This window comes from Silene latifolia, chromosome 3, assembly GCF_048544455.1.
Source record: "Silene latifolia isolate original U9 population chromosome 3, ASM4854445v1, whole genome shotgun sequence".
Classification (NCBI taxonomy): domain Eukaryota; kingdom Viridiplantae; phylum Streptophyta; class Magnoliopsida; order Caryophyllales; family Caryophyllaceae; genus Silene; species Silene latifolia.
Window position 1 is genome coordinate 45,211,670 of NC_133528.1, and position 16,979 is coordinate 45,228,648.

The window sequence follows — 16,979 nt, forward strand, 5'->3', positions numbered from 1 at the left end:
GTACCCGTGATTACGTGAGCATCATCCTCAGCTGCTTTCTTCTCCATCATGAAAACCTTGCCATCGGTCTTCTGGCGTCCACCTCCCCGGACAAGACTAGCGAGAAGTAGATGACTTAGCGGTGACCCCGGTTGTTGTTATTTCTTGGTCTCGATATGAATTACCGCCATTGCGGTTAGCCCCATTGTTGTTGTTGTTCTGACCACCCTGATTGTTCCATGACCCAGCCGGCCTGTTACTAGCATAGCTCTGAGACGAACCCTGAGAGAAACTCCCCTGTGATGGTCTCTGGAAACCCCCCGCCACAAAGATCGGTGCACTCATGTCTCTTGTGGCCCATACCGCCACAGTTAAAGCAACATATCCCCCAGCTGCCACTGCCACCACCACGGCCACGCCCAAAAGAAACTCCACCACTGAACCCCGACCCCGAAGAGTAAGCCCTCGCCTGGTTATGGTTGCCCCTCTTATAACTAGACTGACCACCACCCTCGCTGTCAGCCTTCCTCTTCTCAGAACCTCTCTCCCTATTCTCCTTAGCCATCTCTACCAACCTCTCAGCTCTCCCGGCGCGCTCATATACCTCCTTAATATCAATAAGGACTTCTACAGGTAGCTTCTCCATGATCTTAGGTGTCAAACCCTTCTCAAACCTCAACGCTAATTCTCCTGACTCAACCCCATGCCCTCAGCATACCTAGACTTCTCATTGAACTTATGGTAATACTCAGTCACAGACATCTCCGGAGTCATCTTGAAATCATCAAACTCCTCTCTCAACTTACTACGGACATGTTCCGGCACAAACTCTCGATGCATAGCTTTCTTGAACTCACTCCAAGGTATAGCCGACATCCCCTATTTCACATATAGGTCTAAAGCACTCTCCCTAACGTTATCCCACCACTCTCCGGCCGCATCCCTCAAGTAGAACGCAGCTTGTTCCACTCTAAAGTCTTCAGGACAATGAACCACATTCAGAATATTCTCCATCTCTATGTGCCAATTATCAAGCAAGATTGGCGCACCTGTACCCATGTACTCTTTTGGGTTGAAATGAGCGATGTTGATACTCATCTTAGCAAAATCCACCCCAGCCTCTTTATCCTTCCCAAACTTCTTTAAAGCATCTATAAGCACGTGTTGATGCTCTAGCATCTTAACTATCTCATCAATACTCATCATTTTAGCCCTAGCATACAATGCAGTTCTCTTTGGCGGCATCTTTGAACTATATATAAGAGAAAAGGTAAACATAAACACACATCCCACAACTCAAACACGTATACGACTTGTGCAGAACCTACTCGATCGAGCAACACAACCTACTCGATCGAGTTGAGGCCACTCGATCGAGTTGCCCACTTACTCGATCGAGTGCCTCGACTCCAGAACCTGACCAGAAAGCATCAAAACCTTACCCGATCGAGCCCACTACTTACTCGATCGAGTTGACCACGCTCGATCGAGTCCCCTTACTTACTCGATCGAGTGCCCAAAAACAGTACACTGTCCAGAAACTATATACACCCCACTCGATCGAGTAACACCCACTCGATCGAGTCCCTCACCTACTCGATCGAGTGCCCCCCACTCGATCGAGTGATGCTGACTCGTATACTACCCGCATGCTCAACTCAACTACCTTCTAACCAAATAAATATATGTAAATCGATAAACATACAAGTATGTATAACAAACAACATCCTATTTGACATGTTTCTAATAAGCCACATTAGAAATCATCTATCATACATTTCCGTTATTCAATCAACACATATACTCATGTTACTCCTCACCTTTCACCACAACATTCCCCATCCTCCACATGCATTCATCCACCAATTCACACAACACATTTCTATATAGATATGCAACATACTTAGATAAACACATAACGATCCCAAGACACACCCCATAGTGACCGGTTCAAAGTTGTAAGGCGAGATCACGACTTTAGTACGTCTCCCAAGTCTTTACATTAGCTCCTAACAACTCCTACCTGGGTTCATTTTATTTTGACTCCCTAAGTTCATTGGGTTCATTAGTTACAGGTTCCAAAATCGTCGCTCTGATACCACTTTGTAATACCCCCATACTCCAAGTGCCTTACCAGGATCACTTAAGGCACGAGAATGCTACCATCTCGGTTACCCGAGGCAATGTATATCAAATAGACAATAAAGAAACAAACTTTAGTAAATAAATTTAAAGTGATACATGTCCAAAACCAAAACTGTTAAAGAAACTACATCTGTTCCTCAAAACTGTCAAACCAACTAAATAAAATGAATGTTAAGACACAGCGGAAGACTTCTAGACATCTCGTGGCAACTCAACCTAGCTATCCCACGCGCATCATGTCATACCTGCTCAATAACTGCTCACCATCCCAGAATGGATCACCACAGTTTTCAAAACATTACCGGGGTCAGTTACTGTTTACATAAAACAAAACAACAAAAGTAATACAACAATCATCCAATCTCCATCATAACTCCACACACCTGACTACACACAAAAGTGTGTAGTCCTGCCAGAATACCCATCGCAACAAGTATTCCACCCCGCAAGTGGGGGACCGCAGCCGTTCCCACCTAAGCTCCGCTCATCTCATCCGAGCGATGACCCAAGTTCCTAAATGTGCACATACCCTCTGTGGCGGGTTCCACAGAGGGCAAATCAAGGGCGTGAAGCCACTCCCGGAAGTGACTCCACTCAGCCGAGGACGCACCTCGCAAACCACAGACAAACAATCACAACCAACTACATTATACAACAAGAATCACCAATTTCCAATTCCAACATGATACAATTCAACAACAATGATCAACCATCAACAATACTATGTAAACAATAACCGAGTAGGGAAACCCTACCTGGAATAAGCAACCACAAGACCGTTATACACAACTACTCTGTAATGTTCCTCTACGAATCCTCCTCCTATAACACATATTCATATAATTATCACCTAATCAACATAATACACCCAAAACCCCCAAATCTACCCAATTAGGGTTTTAAACAAACTCAACGAAACATTATAAAAATTATACAAGAATCTTACCCTTGACGCGACGAACTCAACGGCGTAAAGAACAAGACAATTCGATGATCCTAGCCCTTGGGATTTGTTAACAACGCGAAGAACAATACATCGTAACTCCTTTTTCTCTCTTTGAAAGGTTTTAGAAAGTAAAACGTGATTAAAAGAATGACGGAATCCTTTTATACTAATCACGCGTTATTAACAAAACCCGGCTAAAATAACCCGCAAGACTCACTTACTCAATCGAGTAAGTCACTTACTCGATCGAGTGACCTTTACTCGATCGAGTGCCCAACATACTCGATCGAGTACCCATCAGGTAGCCTACTGTTTCGTATAAAAATATACTTACTTGACAGAGTATGCCGACTCTATAGAGTACCCATAGACATAGAAAACCGTAGTATTACATTTTTTTTTTTGGTAAAGGGTAAGTATATATATCAAAAAATCGTAACAATTTACATCATCGGAGTATAATTCAGTTTCACGAGTCTATCAAAAAAAATAAAGCAGCAGTACCCAGATTATATCAGCTACTAATACTTGCTAACCAATCTTCTTCCTTCCTTGTTAACTTTCCTCTATTCCTTGCCCAGAACCGACTCAGTGCATCCTTCAAAATATGCTTGACCAGGAATGCAGGCCGAATCACAACATCATAAACTCTAGCTTTGTTCCTAGCTTTCCAAATTCCATATATCACTGCAACATAGATAGCACACACCATTCTTTTCTTAAGTTTAGTCCCTCCATGACTCCTGTTATACCATACGTGCAAATCTTCAGGCTGTAACTGAATATGTAGAGCCTGCTGAATCAGAGTAAAGCATTGAATACTATAGCAGCAAGCATAAAACAAGTGATGATGGTTTTCATCTCCATTAGCACACAGAAAACAAGAAGGATCCACTCCAACCCCCATTCTAACCAGACGATCTTTGGTCATAAGCCTACCTTGAACAGCTGCCCAATAAATAAAAGAAGTTTTGGGTATGTTCAGACGATTCCAACAGACATATCTCCATTCCACTTTGGGTTTAATATCTCGCAGCCAGTGATAACCACTGCTGACTTCATAATTCTTGTCCTCCCCAAGCCATTGACCAGAGACATAAGCAGGTGCAAAAGTCTTAAAAAGAGAAGCAATCTTTTTCCAAGACCAGCTACAATCACTAGGTGGTTCATAGCTGGTCCAATATCTTCCTTTTATATACACATGGTTCATCCATTTCACCCACAAATGATCCTTTTTGGCTGCAATCCACCACACATATTTTCCCAATAGGCTTTTGTTCCACAGTTTAGAGGCTTTTATACCAAGCCCTCCTTCATCTTTGGGTGTACAACAAGTATCCCACTTAATGTTAGGAGCTTTCATATATGTATCTTTGCCCCCCCAAAGATAATTCCTGCAGATATTGTCAATTTTCTTCAGGATGCCATTAGGAATAAGAAAAACTGAGGACCAATAAGAGTGAAGACTTGAAAGAACAGCATTCACCAGAACAAGTCTCCCAGAATAAGTAAGGTGTCTAGCCCCCCAAGATCTTATCCTTGCAGTGATCTTATCAATGAGCTTCATGCCTTCATTTTTTGTAAGTTTCTTGGATGAGATAGGGACACCCAAATATCTAAAGGGCAAGGATCCTCTCTTGAATCCAGACACTTGCAGAATGCTATTAATAGAAGCTTGGGGCATTCCATTGAAGTAAATATCAGACTTTTCCTTGTTAAGAGATAAGCCAGAGGCAATAGAGAAGGTAGAGAATGCCCCCAAGCAACCACATAATAGAAACTTCATCTCCTTTGGAAAATAAGAGTAAGTCATCAGCAAAAAGCAAGTGGTTAAGCTGCAATGGACCACACATATGATGGAATTTGAAATCCTGTTGATGACCTACAACCTTCAAGATTCGAGAAAGATATTCCATACAGATTGTAAAAAGGAGAGGAGACAGTGGATCTCCTTGTCTAAGGCCTCTACACCCTTTGAAAAAGCCAAAAGTATTCCCATTTAAGGATAAGGAGTAGGTAGGAGAAGTAACACAAACCATCACTAAATCAATGAACTTCTGAGGAAATTTCAAGGCAAAGAGCATTTGTGAGAGAAATTCCCACTCAACAGTGTCGTATGCTTTTCTTAGATCAATTTTAATAAGACAACGAGGGGAAGCAGCTTTCCTTTTATACAGTCTAACAATGTCTTGGCAGATTAAAATATTTTCCACAATATTTCTCCCTTTGATGAACCCTCCCTGGTTACTACTAATAATATCAGGCAACACTTAACCCAGTCTTGTGCACAAGATCTTAGCAATGCATTTGTAGATAGTATTACAACATGCTATAGGCCTAAATTCCATGACACTCACAAGGTTTGCATTTTTAGGAATAAGAGTGATAGAAGTAGCATTAATTTGTTTCAGCAATTTCCCAGTGTTAAAGAAAGACTTCACAGCATTAAAGATATCCCCACCCACAATATCCCAAGAGTCCTTGAGGAATTGGCTAGTATAGCCGTCAGGCCCAGGAGATTTAGTAGAAGGGATGGAGAAGATACATTCTTTGACCTCATCAAGAGACACAGGTTTGAGGAGAATGGCAGCATGAGCAAGGGAAATAGTTTTACCTGATCTGACAGTAGGCACATGAAGTTTAGTCACAGGCTTGCTAGTCCCCAGTAAGTCTTGATAATAAGCCAAGAAAGAATTTTCAATAGCATCTGGATCAGAATGAGAATGACCCTGCATATCTTTAATTTGAAGGACCTTGTTATGAACTTGCCTAGCCTTAATCTTCCTATGATAGAAAGCAGTATTTTCATCCCCCTCTTTGAGCCATTCAACTTTAGCCTTTTGTTGCAGGAAACTAAATTGAGCTTTTTGAAGGTTAGAAAACACCTTAGCAACCTCCCTCTCATTTTGTCTAAGAGTCATGTCCCCTGGTTGCCTCTGCAGTTCAGTTTGGATATCATCCATTTCTTTGCCTTGCCACACAAAGCAGATAGCCTTTTCAATATCAGAAAATCTATTTTTGTTCAATAATTTCAGAGGTTTCTTCAGATTCCTTAACTTAGTGACAATTTGAAACATACTAATGCCAGGGACAGGTTTGTTCCACTCCATTTTGACCAACTCTTTGAAATCAGGATCCATACCCCACATGTTGAAATATCTGAAAGAAACTTTTTTAGTTTGGCATCTCTCCTTCCTATAGCAGATTATAGGGGTATGATCAAACAGCCCTTCATTCATAAAATAGGCATAGCTATCAGGATATTTGAGCAGCCAATCATTGGACACAAGACATCTATCAATACGAGAATAGACCCTAGTAGCATGATCTTGTTTGTTATTCCATGTAAAGAATGATCCCTGGGCTTGAATGTCAGTGATGTCACAGGAGTCAACACACTGTTTGAAATCTACCAGTTCATTCCACATGACAGGTCTACCAAGTCTCTCATTAAAATTAAGAATAGAGTTGAAGTCCCCACAAACACACCAAGGCTGAGTAATTTGAGTACTGATTTGATGCAACTCTCTCCATAAATGTTTCCTATCAGCCTCATCATTGAACCCATATACAACAGTAAAACAAAATTTATCACCAGTAATATTTTCAAACACATCAACTGTGATTTGCTGAGCAGAACAGTCTCGAGTAGTCACATGAAACACCTGTGGATCCCAAATTACCCACACACGACCTCCAGGATGATGTAAATTGTTATTGATACCAATCCAGTGTTGACCCAGATTATTAAGGATAGTAGTAAAATCCTGAGTCTTCACCTTTGTTTCAACTAAACCATAAAGACCTATTTTATTCAAATGTAGAAACCACTTTATTTCAGCTTGCTTATTAGGGTGGTTCATGCCTCTAACATTCCAACAGCCAATGTTATCCATTATTGATTAATATTTGAGTACCAGTTCCCCCATTCTTGTCAGAGTTATCACTCTCACAATCACTGACAACTTCAGCATAGGATTTCATAGGTGATGGAGGAGTGATATGATCCTGCCTAGTAAGTTGAATAATAGGACTCACAGGAATAAGAACTCTTGAATTGTGATGGGTTGGACCTCCAAACTTAGGTGAAGAAGGGGACATTCTAGGTGGAGCAGCAGTTGTCTGAGGAGGTACAGGTCTCACAATAGGTCTCCATACCTGAACCTGTTTAGGTTTAACAGGAGGAGGTATAGCTGGAGGTGCTGCAGCTTTCTTTCTGCATTGTTTAGTAGTATGGCCTATTCCTTTACAGTCAGAGCATACATCAGGTCTCCATTCATATTCGACCAACACACAGACTTCCATTCCTTTCTCATCCTTAAAAAATAACTTGTCAGGCAGTGCTTGCCCCACTTGAACCTCTACTATTAGCCTTGCATATCCCAATCTAGTTTTGTCCATAGTAGCACCATCAGCACGCATAAAGTTACCAAATTGAGATCCCAATTTAGCCAGAGTTTTTTCTCCCCAGAATTTTAATCCCAAACCACACAATCTAATCCAGATAGGAACAGCTTTTACCTTCTCCTTAGCAAGAGACGTTGTTTCAGTCCATGGTTTCACTACTAATGGTTTGTTATCAAACATAAGGAACCTTTGTTTAAGTAGAAGATCTCTACATTCCAGAGTAGGGAAGTGAACAAGAAAAGCACCATTCGGAAGGAACGATATCTTATCATACTTATATTTCCCCCATAAACGATTAACAAACCCAGATAATAGTTCCCATGGGGGATTGCCTCCCAGAACATAACAAATTACAGCTGTAGACCAGTAATCAATTTCTGGTTGCACATCCTCCATGGATAATTGAAGCAGAGGAGAAGAGGAAGGACTAGAATCACTTACTGAAGTTTTAGTGTGTTTTCTGCCTTTGACCTGAGTCCATCCATCCTTATTACCAGCTACTTCATTATCAGGAATTGTTGGAGCTACATCTTCAGCCTCAGGAATTAGTGAAACTTCCTCATCCTCTTCATTCTCAGATATGATCTCATGTTCTCCAATTGCATCCATATCCAACGAGGCAATACCCACAATCTCACCAACAGATTTTGTAGTCTTAGCGTCAGCAGATTGAGGAATATCACTACCAGAAGGACGATTCGTCGGCATATTCGTGTTGTCTAGATCAAGATTTTGCAGATTATTAAAAGATAGTCTTAGTTTTGCTTTAGATTTAATTGATTTCCTAATATGAGAAGGTTTTGATCTAGGTTTTTTTTGCCATAACGCAGAAAAAACCCTAATTAGTGAAGAGAGAAGCTAGAGCTTTCTCTCTCTACCTTTCCCATTATTCCGTAGTATTACATTCACAACATTATATATGTCCCCACCCACAATCTCTCATGAGTCTTTGAAGAACTAGCTAGAGTAGCCATCAGGACCAGGAGATTTGGAGGGTGGAATAGAGAAGATACAATCTTTAACTTCTTCAGGTGTGACAGGCTTAAGAAGAATAGTGACGTTAGAAGGAGAGATTACATTACCGGACCTGATTGTAGGGAGGTGAAGCTTTGTGACATGTTTTCTGGTACCGAAAAGGTCTTGGTAATATTCCAAAAATGCATTCTCTATAGCCTCTGGATCAGAAAGTATGTTGTCATGTATATCTTTAATTTGAAGGACTTTATTGTGCACCTGCCTAGCTTTAATCTTCATATGATAAAAAGCAGTGTTTTCATCCCCCTGCTTGAGTCATTCTGTCTTTGCTTTTTGTTGGATAAAGCTTTGGGCCTTCTGGAGCTCATAGAACAGAGAAGCGGCCTCTTTTTCTTCTTGTCTGAGTAACAAATCCCCAGGTTGGCTATGCATTTTAGTTTGAATATCATCAAAGTGCTGCCTTGCTGCTGCAGTAGCCTTTTCTATATCAGAGTATCTATTTTTATTCAAGTGTCTAAGAGGTTTTTTCAGGTTCCTTAATTTGGTAGTGACTTGATACATAGATATACCTGGTACATGCTTATCCCACTCCATTATGACAATCTCTTTTTTGAGTCATAATTTGATTTGCATTTGTTGTTGGGTTTAATTCAACAACAAAGGCCGATCCTTTGTTGTTAATGTTGGATCTTGTTTAATATGTGAAAATTTCGTCTTAAAAATTTCGTCTTAAATTTTCGAAATATAGGGAGGTCATGCCTAAATTGTGAGTTTTCATATATAAAACTTAGCTTGTTTGTCGTATAAGACTACTACCTTTGTTAATAATATGGTACTTTGTCTTAGAAACAAGAATTTCATCTTCAAATCAGACCCCAAGATTTCGAAACATGAAGTATACATGACCAAGAGTTGATTTTGTGTCTTAACATGGTTTAGGTATGTCATTAAGCTATAATCTTGTGAGTGTTGTTATGAAATGGTTTAAAACAAAGATTTTCCATCTAAGAAAGGGGTATATATATTTCCGAAAATGGTAATACAAATGTTAAAATTTCAGGTTTTATGCTCAACATGATTTAATCGTTTCATGTAAGTGTTAAATACTTCATCATGATGTCTTGTGTAACCTTAAGTTGAGAAAAGTTCCGTCTTAAGACTCTTAAAATCTCGAAAATGGGTAGTAAGTGTACCCAGATTTTGATTTTCATGCTTAAATTCAAATTTGAAATTGTGTATTGATTCTTCCATTCTTGCTAATAATGTGTTGCATTGATTTGAACTAGAAAATTTGCCTTAAAATTTTCCACATTTTTGAAATATGGAAGTATGCCAAATAATTTTGATTCTTACATTCATTCTTGAAGTAACGGTTTCAAGGTCAATAAAAGTTCTCATTATTTTAATTGTTTTGGATTGTGACATAATTTCATCAAGACTTCATTTTGTTTAAGCGAACTTAATTTGAGTGAAAGTTAAAAATGCCATGTCAATCTCCTTTCAAAGTGTTAGTTATCAATTTAACTCATTAAGGAAAAAATTTCTATTCATCTCCAAGTCATTTTGATTCTTACCTTTCTTATCCGATATCTTCTTGCGTGATTCCGTTTTGTAGCATGTCAAGGAACGCAAGAAACGCATGTGAAAGGTAAGAATTGAGTTTGAGAGTGAGACTCACAAGAACATTTTCCTTGTGTTAGTGGAGAGGCATATGGCTGCGACTAAGTGTGTGTCGGCCGAGACATTGAGAGTATTAGGTATTGAGGAGGAAGTGTCGGACATTTTCAACATCCTTGGCTTTGAGGGTCTATATAACCTAGAGGAGGTAAGCTACCAGAACCTTACCCTTGAGTTTTTGAGCTCGTTCGTCTACCACAAGGCAGACCATTCAGTAAGTTTTAGGCTTAAGAACACCCATTCTCACCTATCTAAGAACCGATTTGCAGACCTTTTGGGGATAAGTCGGATGCTCGAACACGAGCACGATAAGAAAGAGAAGGATATGAAAACCACTAGGTATATTGATCTATAAATGGGTAACCACCATACGTCGGTGAGTGCCCTGAAGATCATGACGTGGAACACCCCGTCTTGAGAATATTTTTACGTCTTTTAACCCTTGTTCTTTTTCGGAAGAAATGATGTGAGCAAGCTCAATTCGATGGAAGTGTTGCTTTTAAGTGCTTACCTTAATTCCTATCGTGAGAAACTCATCGTGTTTAACCCCGTGGCTATCATGGGTCACGCCCTTGAATGGATGGCCACATCGAAAAAGTGTTCTTTGGATTGTGTTGCCTTAGTGACCCTGTTGGCCAAGAAGTTGTTAAATTATGAACCGGGAGAGATAGATAGACCCTTGTCCTCTAAGGTGCCATACTTTTATATAGAGTGCATTAAGGGCCTCCAGTGGCTAGTCGATAGTAAGGAAAAAAGTACTTATTTGTGGAAAGCGGATGAGGATAGGTTCATACAGCGCTTCCCGCGGAAGGGAAATTGCTCAAAATTCAGCAACTAAGTGAGGTGAGACCGCCCCACCTTCCGGTCCAACGGTATACCATTCCTCAGGAGCTTAATTTATCTTTTGGTGGCGAGAACGTACGACGATATCTTACTCCACCACCTATTGTCCCATATATGCAAGCCCCCTCGTCTTACTCTATGCCTAGGTCACCTCCACCCCACACCGGAGGATATACCCAACCCCCCACCAAACTATGCCCCTAACTACCATATGGCGGACCTTATTCAACGTGTCAACATAAATATTTTGATGAGGGATATGCATAAGATGACTTGAAATCAAGGTGTGAGACCTCCTCACCACCCTAGCTATTGGGCCGGAGAGGGAAATACCTCGGGTGTTTTTAGAGCTTATGGAGTCAACCCGTCGGACTGGGGTTCTAGGATCCCGCAGGGTGACAGCCATTTACTTGGCCCATGGGCGGAGCCTCACTATGCTAGTGGGAGCTTCTTTAGAAATGCCTCCCAAGGAGGCGGAAATGGAGAAGGCACGCCCGGAGTGGCGACGGAGGTTATGGAGAAAGATAAATTCGAGGATGAGAAGAACCGAGTGGAGGAAGGTAAGACAAGAGAGGAGGGGAATAGAATGAGCGAGGAAGAGGACGAGGAGTAGGAGGAGGAAGAGAGAAGTGAGGATGGACCCTTCGTGCGTTGGGCAAAGAGGCTTTGCAAAGAGATGTTCCCATCCCCTTCACCTTGATGCTTGTGAGTCGGACTTAGGATGACATTCATGTCGGTTATGGAACTTGGATAATTTATTTTTATTGTGTTGTAATCATGGCCATAAGACCAAGACTTGTTTGCATTTGATTATGGGATGGTGTGTGATAAGGCTAAAGTCGTATCACCTTAATCAAAGTAAACCTAAATGACTACTAACTAATAGCTAGCGGTAAGAAGGGTCGAATCCACAGAGAGGCGAGGTAATTATTCTAGTTTGTTAATATTTAAGTCTGTCTTAAAGTAACCAATTTTTGGGGGTTTTGAATGTTTGATTTCTAACAACTAATAACAAGTGAAATAAAGATGAATAACAATAATATTAAAGAGTCTAGGGATCGGGTTCACTAGGTAGTCATCAAAGGGTAAGGTTTAATTCATTGATTGAGCAATTTATATTGTTGAAAGTCATATGATCGGTCGATTATAATATGTCTTTTTAGATCTAAACTTAACATGCAATCGCTATTATTAAGTCGGTCTAATTCAATTATCGTGGCCTATACTAGTCTTAACCCTATCGGTGATAATCCTAGTTTATGCAAGACTAATTAATCAATTCTGATCAGTAATTAATCAACTAGATTTAAGACGATAATTAAACAACAATCAAAAGCAATTTAACAATCAATTCATAAGTAACCCCTTTTCTAACAATCTAGATCCCCTTTCACCCTAGATAAAAGATTTAGCTACTCATACTAAAGGGAAGAACAACAATAACAATAATCAGAAACATGGTGAACAATAATAAAAGATGAATAACGATTGAATAATAATAATAACTGAGGAAAGATTAAAGAGTACTGTAATAATGAAGAACAAGCTTAGAAGATCCGAACAATAAACTAAACTAAACTAAGAGTTTTAGGGTTTTCGAAGTAAAAAATAAAGCGTAAATAAAACTAGGGTACGATTTAGGTATTTATTATAAAACATAAACGACTTAAGGAAAATTGCGGAAAATATAGAAATAAGGGGTTCCTCGATCGAGCCTGGTCTTACTCGATCGAGTCACCAACTTCCTCGATCGAGCCCAGCTCCAGTTGATCGAGGCATCATTCATCTTTAGCTCCTTTCTTCGTGTTGTCTTCTTAACTTCTCTTCCTTTATTCTTATGGATTCCCGTGCCATCCTTCGTGTATTTGTAACACCCGCGAATTTCCCATTTTGACATTTAAAATTTATTAAGCCATTTGAATTACTTTATTAAATATTTTTGAATTGTTCAATTTAATTAATTTTATGTCAAACAAGATTTTTATAAACGTATTATATAAAAGCTCATTTTTATAAAAATACGTACGATTAAATTATATTTTTAAGGCACAATTTATATAATAATATATGTATATGTATTTTTGGTCGGATAATAATAATGACTGTAATAATCTTAACCTCCGTCTTAATTTCCGTCTAAACTTTAGACCGTCACATTTCATGTTGTACCTACTTTAATCTGGACCAATTAAAAACCAACAACACATTCAAAATATCTCCTATTATTATTATTATTATTATTATTATTATTATTATTATTATCATTATATATAGTGTAGTTGGTAGTAGTACCATCGGTATGACCCACCCTCCATTTCCCTTCTCCTTCTTTTCTGCGTAAAACAGCAACAATAACAAAAACGCAGCAGCAGCAACAATCCAACGCCAACCACCATTTTCGCCTCCTTCAACCTCCGTTATCTCCCTCATTTCTCAACCAAATTTAATGATTCTTGCACCATTGGCTTCCTCTCTTCTTCCTCCTCATTTCTAGGTAAGAAAGTCTTATTCTTGTTGAATTTTCGAAATGGGCACCTTATTACAAACCCGGTTTTGTGACCCATGTTACTCGTTTTTCTCCCTTTTTAGTTGAAGACTGATGATAGGCTCGTGTTTTGGACGTTTTGCTCTGGAATTTGCAAGGATAAAGGTAACGGTGATAGGTTACTCGACAAACATGTCGAAAGTTCCGTCTTACTTGTCGTTCTCTGGTTCTTAGTGAATAAAGTTTAATTCTTTACTCCTTTTATCGCTTGTATAGTGTATTTGTCTCGAATGAGTGTCTGAAATGGTGGTGTCGTCCCTTGTTCCTCTGACCGTGGTATTAATGGCCGCGGGATCGGTGTCGTACGATGGTGGTAGTCGAAATAGGAGTTGTGGGTGACTGTTGCGGTCTGTTGGGACGGGTTTTATGGTTTTGCAGTTTGTCCCTCCATGACCGTGCTTGGCACATTTTGGGTGGTTGTTTTGTGAACCCGTTTTATCTGTCGTGGGTTGTATTGGTGGCTGTTGGGGGGCGGAGTGGCGTCGTGTGGTCTGGGCAGCGGCTGCCTGGCCTGGCCGTGCCCTGCTTAGCCTAGGTTGTGGCTTGGATGGGTGTATGCATATATGTGTAATATCCGTCTTAGGCTTGTTAATCGTCCGTTTGGTTCACGTGTTTGTTTATTCGGGTGAGTTGCGGTGGTCGTCCCCGACCGTGTGGTTGGGTAGGTGCTGGTGTGGATGGTGAGACTTGCCACCGTGGGTTGGTATTTGTGTTGACCTCGGTAATGACCCGAGTTGGTCACGGTCATAGTCGGGCTCACACCTCTATCCTTTCCCTTCTCCATTGTTTACCTCCTTTTTTGGTAGAGTATACCAAATGAATATATGGGTTTTACATGACTAGGCTTTATGGACCCATTTGCTTCACTTGTTGGATTCATTAAGCTTTGTTTGGTTGGGCTCATGTGTTTTGAATTGTTGGGCTTGCGGTATTTATCTAATTGGGGTTGTCATGTTAAATTAGTCGTGCTAGCTATGTTGATTAAATTGGGTTCGTGCGGTTATTTGTTTAGATTTGGCATGTTTAAATTGGTTAATTCCCGTCTCATATTTTATATAACGTAATTAGTTAATATCGTTCATTTACTTATTTATTCTGTTGGACTTGCCACATGATTTATTTATTGGGTTTATCCTAGTTCATTCATTGGATTTCACATGATTTAATTATTGGGCTCATAAATGGGTCACTTGGACTGGGTCACATTTTATCCCGTATATTTCATATAACGTAAATTATTCATTGTCACTCATTATATTTTATTTAACCGGCATGATAAATTATAAAAGGAAATATTTATTTGTATAAGACAAGTATGAGACATTTATTGTTAATGGGTTATTTGTGAAGAGTCATACTCTTGATAATGCCTTGTATTGTTCTGTTGTGGGAGTCTTGGTCTTATCGGATACTAGGGGTGAGCTATAAGCCCTCTAGTTGCGATAAGATCGTTGGGATTAATGTTCCCATCTGTACTTATGGTGAGATGCAAGCCACAAGTATAAATGTGACATTAAAAGATCCCGTGTCATATGATGTCTGCATGATCATTCTTATCCTTATTGTGACTCGAGTGTTACATTTTACATTGTGTGACTACTTGACATTCCTCATTTATTTGCCCTCGGACATTGGGTCACGGTTAGGTGCCATTGTTTCCGAGTTGGGCTATTTTTCCTTCCGCCTCTTCGGACCGGGGGTCACGGTTAGGTGACAAGGTTCCGATTTGGGGTTACTCGACTTTCGGGCACGGTTAGGTGTTCCATGTTTCGAGTCTTGGATACGATTTGGTATCGTGTGTCGAATCGGGTGTCGTCCATCCCGAGAGTCTGGCCAGGTTTAGACTAGGACCGTATTATGATCGTCGTCCTACCAAGAGGTTGGAGTCTAGAGGGTTGTCTTGTTTGAGTTCATACTAAGTATATGTTTTACACTTGTTGAGTCGTGTCAACATAAGTGGGTTGACTTGGTGATTCTATTCCTTGATTGTACATTCATCCTCATATACCATGCCTATTCTATTAAGAAAGTATTATGCCTGTTTCACCATGATTGTTCATCATATCTCCTTATTCTTTATTGTTCGTATATGTTGCATGATTAACATGTTTGATTAAATGTTGTTTGTTACCTGCATTTCGACATATTGTGGCTGGGAGAACCTTGAGTTACTCCCCACCGATCGTGGCGTTCATGTTTACATGAATGACGGGTTTTGAAGATGCTTACGTGGGGAAGACGTGTGGGCTAGCGAGAACTAAACCCTTGGACCTTAGTTTCTAATTTAGAAACCTTTTATCTGTTTATTCGTGGGATATCTTTTCCCCGCTTTCTAGACTTGGGTTGTAATGACCTATTAATGTCTATTGTAGTGTTTGTTTCTTTTCGTTAGTGGCACCCGCGTGCTAATCTTTAACTAGTAACTTACAAGTTTTTAAAATCTCATAAAATTCCGCTTTAATTTATTAGTTATATTTCCGCGTTATCGCGGGGTGTCACAGTTGGTATCAGAGCATATGTTGCTCCCGACGCACGCACGTGTACCCCAAATTTAAATTGAACTTGACCTCGAATAATGAATGAGAGATGGGTAGACTTAAGGACCTAAGGTGGTAGTCTCTAGTGTGTTTGCTCTTTGTTAGGTTCTAACATGTTTGTTGAATGTCATTTGATGATTGTTGTGTCCTTGGATTAATGACCGTGAGCTTACCTATGTGAAGATCAAGATTTGGTGTCTATTGTCGAGCATTGAAGATTTGTTCAACTTTTGAAGAATGCTTCTTCTTCCTCGAAGTTTTTCCTCCATCTTTATGTACCTTGCCTTGCTCTTTACTTATTAATGTTTGCTTCTTCTAAACTCTCTTTTATTATTCCTTGGGAATTACCCTTGTACCCCCCTTAACTTGTCCTTTGTTCCTCTTTTATCCTCCCTTAACACCTTTTTAGAGTACTCTTTCCTTTGTGGAATGTTAACCATAGTTGGATAATTTGACTTTTGTGGAGTTTGTTTGTGTTTGACCCTTAACCCTGGTTTTGAGAGGTCGTGATGTTAGAAAGACTTAGGTAATGTGATGAGACATACTTAGGGATTCTTATACCTAGTTCCTTGACAAAGTGAGTATAATTGATGGGTGGATTCTTTGTGTTAGGAATGAGTTGCCTATGTGATTAAAGTTATAGGACATAGCTTTGTTGTTTATATATGGGATTTGAAAGCTTAGTAGGTTGAGCGTCGTCACCTTAGGAGTAAACATGAGATAAGTTTAGGATCTGAATTTGGAAGAAAACCCATTTTTAGATGTTAATGATCCCGTATAGATTGGTGATGTGATTTGATGTTAGTTGTTCCCTAAGAATTTTGTGGAGAAGTCTTCGCTAATCCATTCTTTGGTTTTTAAAACATTGAGGTTGTGTCGAGTGCTTGAGATAAAGAGATGCTTTTATACATGAGTGGTAGATTTG

At 39.8% G+C, this 16,979-nt stretch overlaps 1 protein-coding gene across 1 annotated transcript; it reads right to left on the reverse strand.

Annotated features, from left to right (window-relative positions):
* Positions 1–3,584: 3,584 nt before the first annotated feature.
* LOC141649016 (uncharacterized) lies at positions 3,585–8,185 on the reverse strand. Its single transcript, XM_074457720.1, has 4 exons — positions 6,988–8,185; positions 5,428–6,875; positions 4,960–5,310; positions 3,585–4,859 (listed from the first exon to the last, which is right to left on the reverse strand). Exons 1-4 carry the CDS (start codon positions 8,183–8,185, stop codon positions 3,585–3,587), a joined length of 4,272 nt encoding a protein of 1,423 aa, XP_074313821.1.
* Between the last annotated feature and the right edge of the window lie 8,794 nt (positions 8,186–16,979).

Bases quoted from the DNA above. Each gene is read 5' to 3' on its own strand.
- LOC141649016 (XM_074457720.1), bottom strand. From the start codon at position 8,185: ATGCCGACGAATCGTCCTTCTGGTAGTGATATTCCTCAATCTGCTGAC. The intron at 5,311-5,427 runs GTGAGTGTCATG...AGTAGTAACCAG, and splicing joins TTCCTAAAAATGCAAACCTT to GGAGGGTTCATCAAAGGGAG. The intron at 4,860-4,959 runs GTTGTAGGTCAT...TATTTTCCAAAG, and splicing joins ATCTTTCTCGAATCTTGAAG to GAGATGAAGTTTCTATTATG.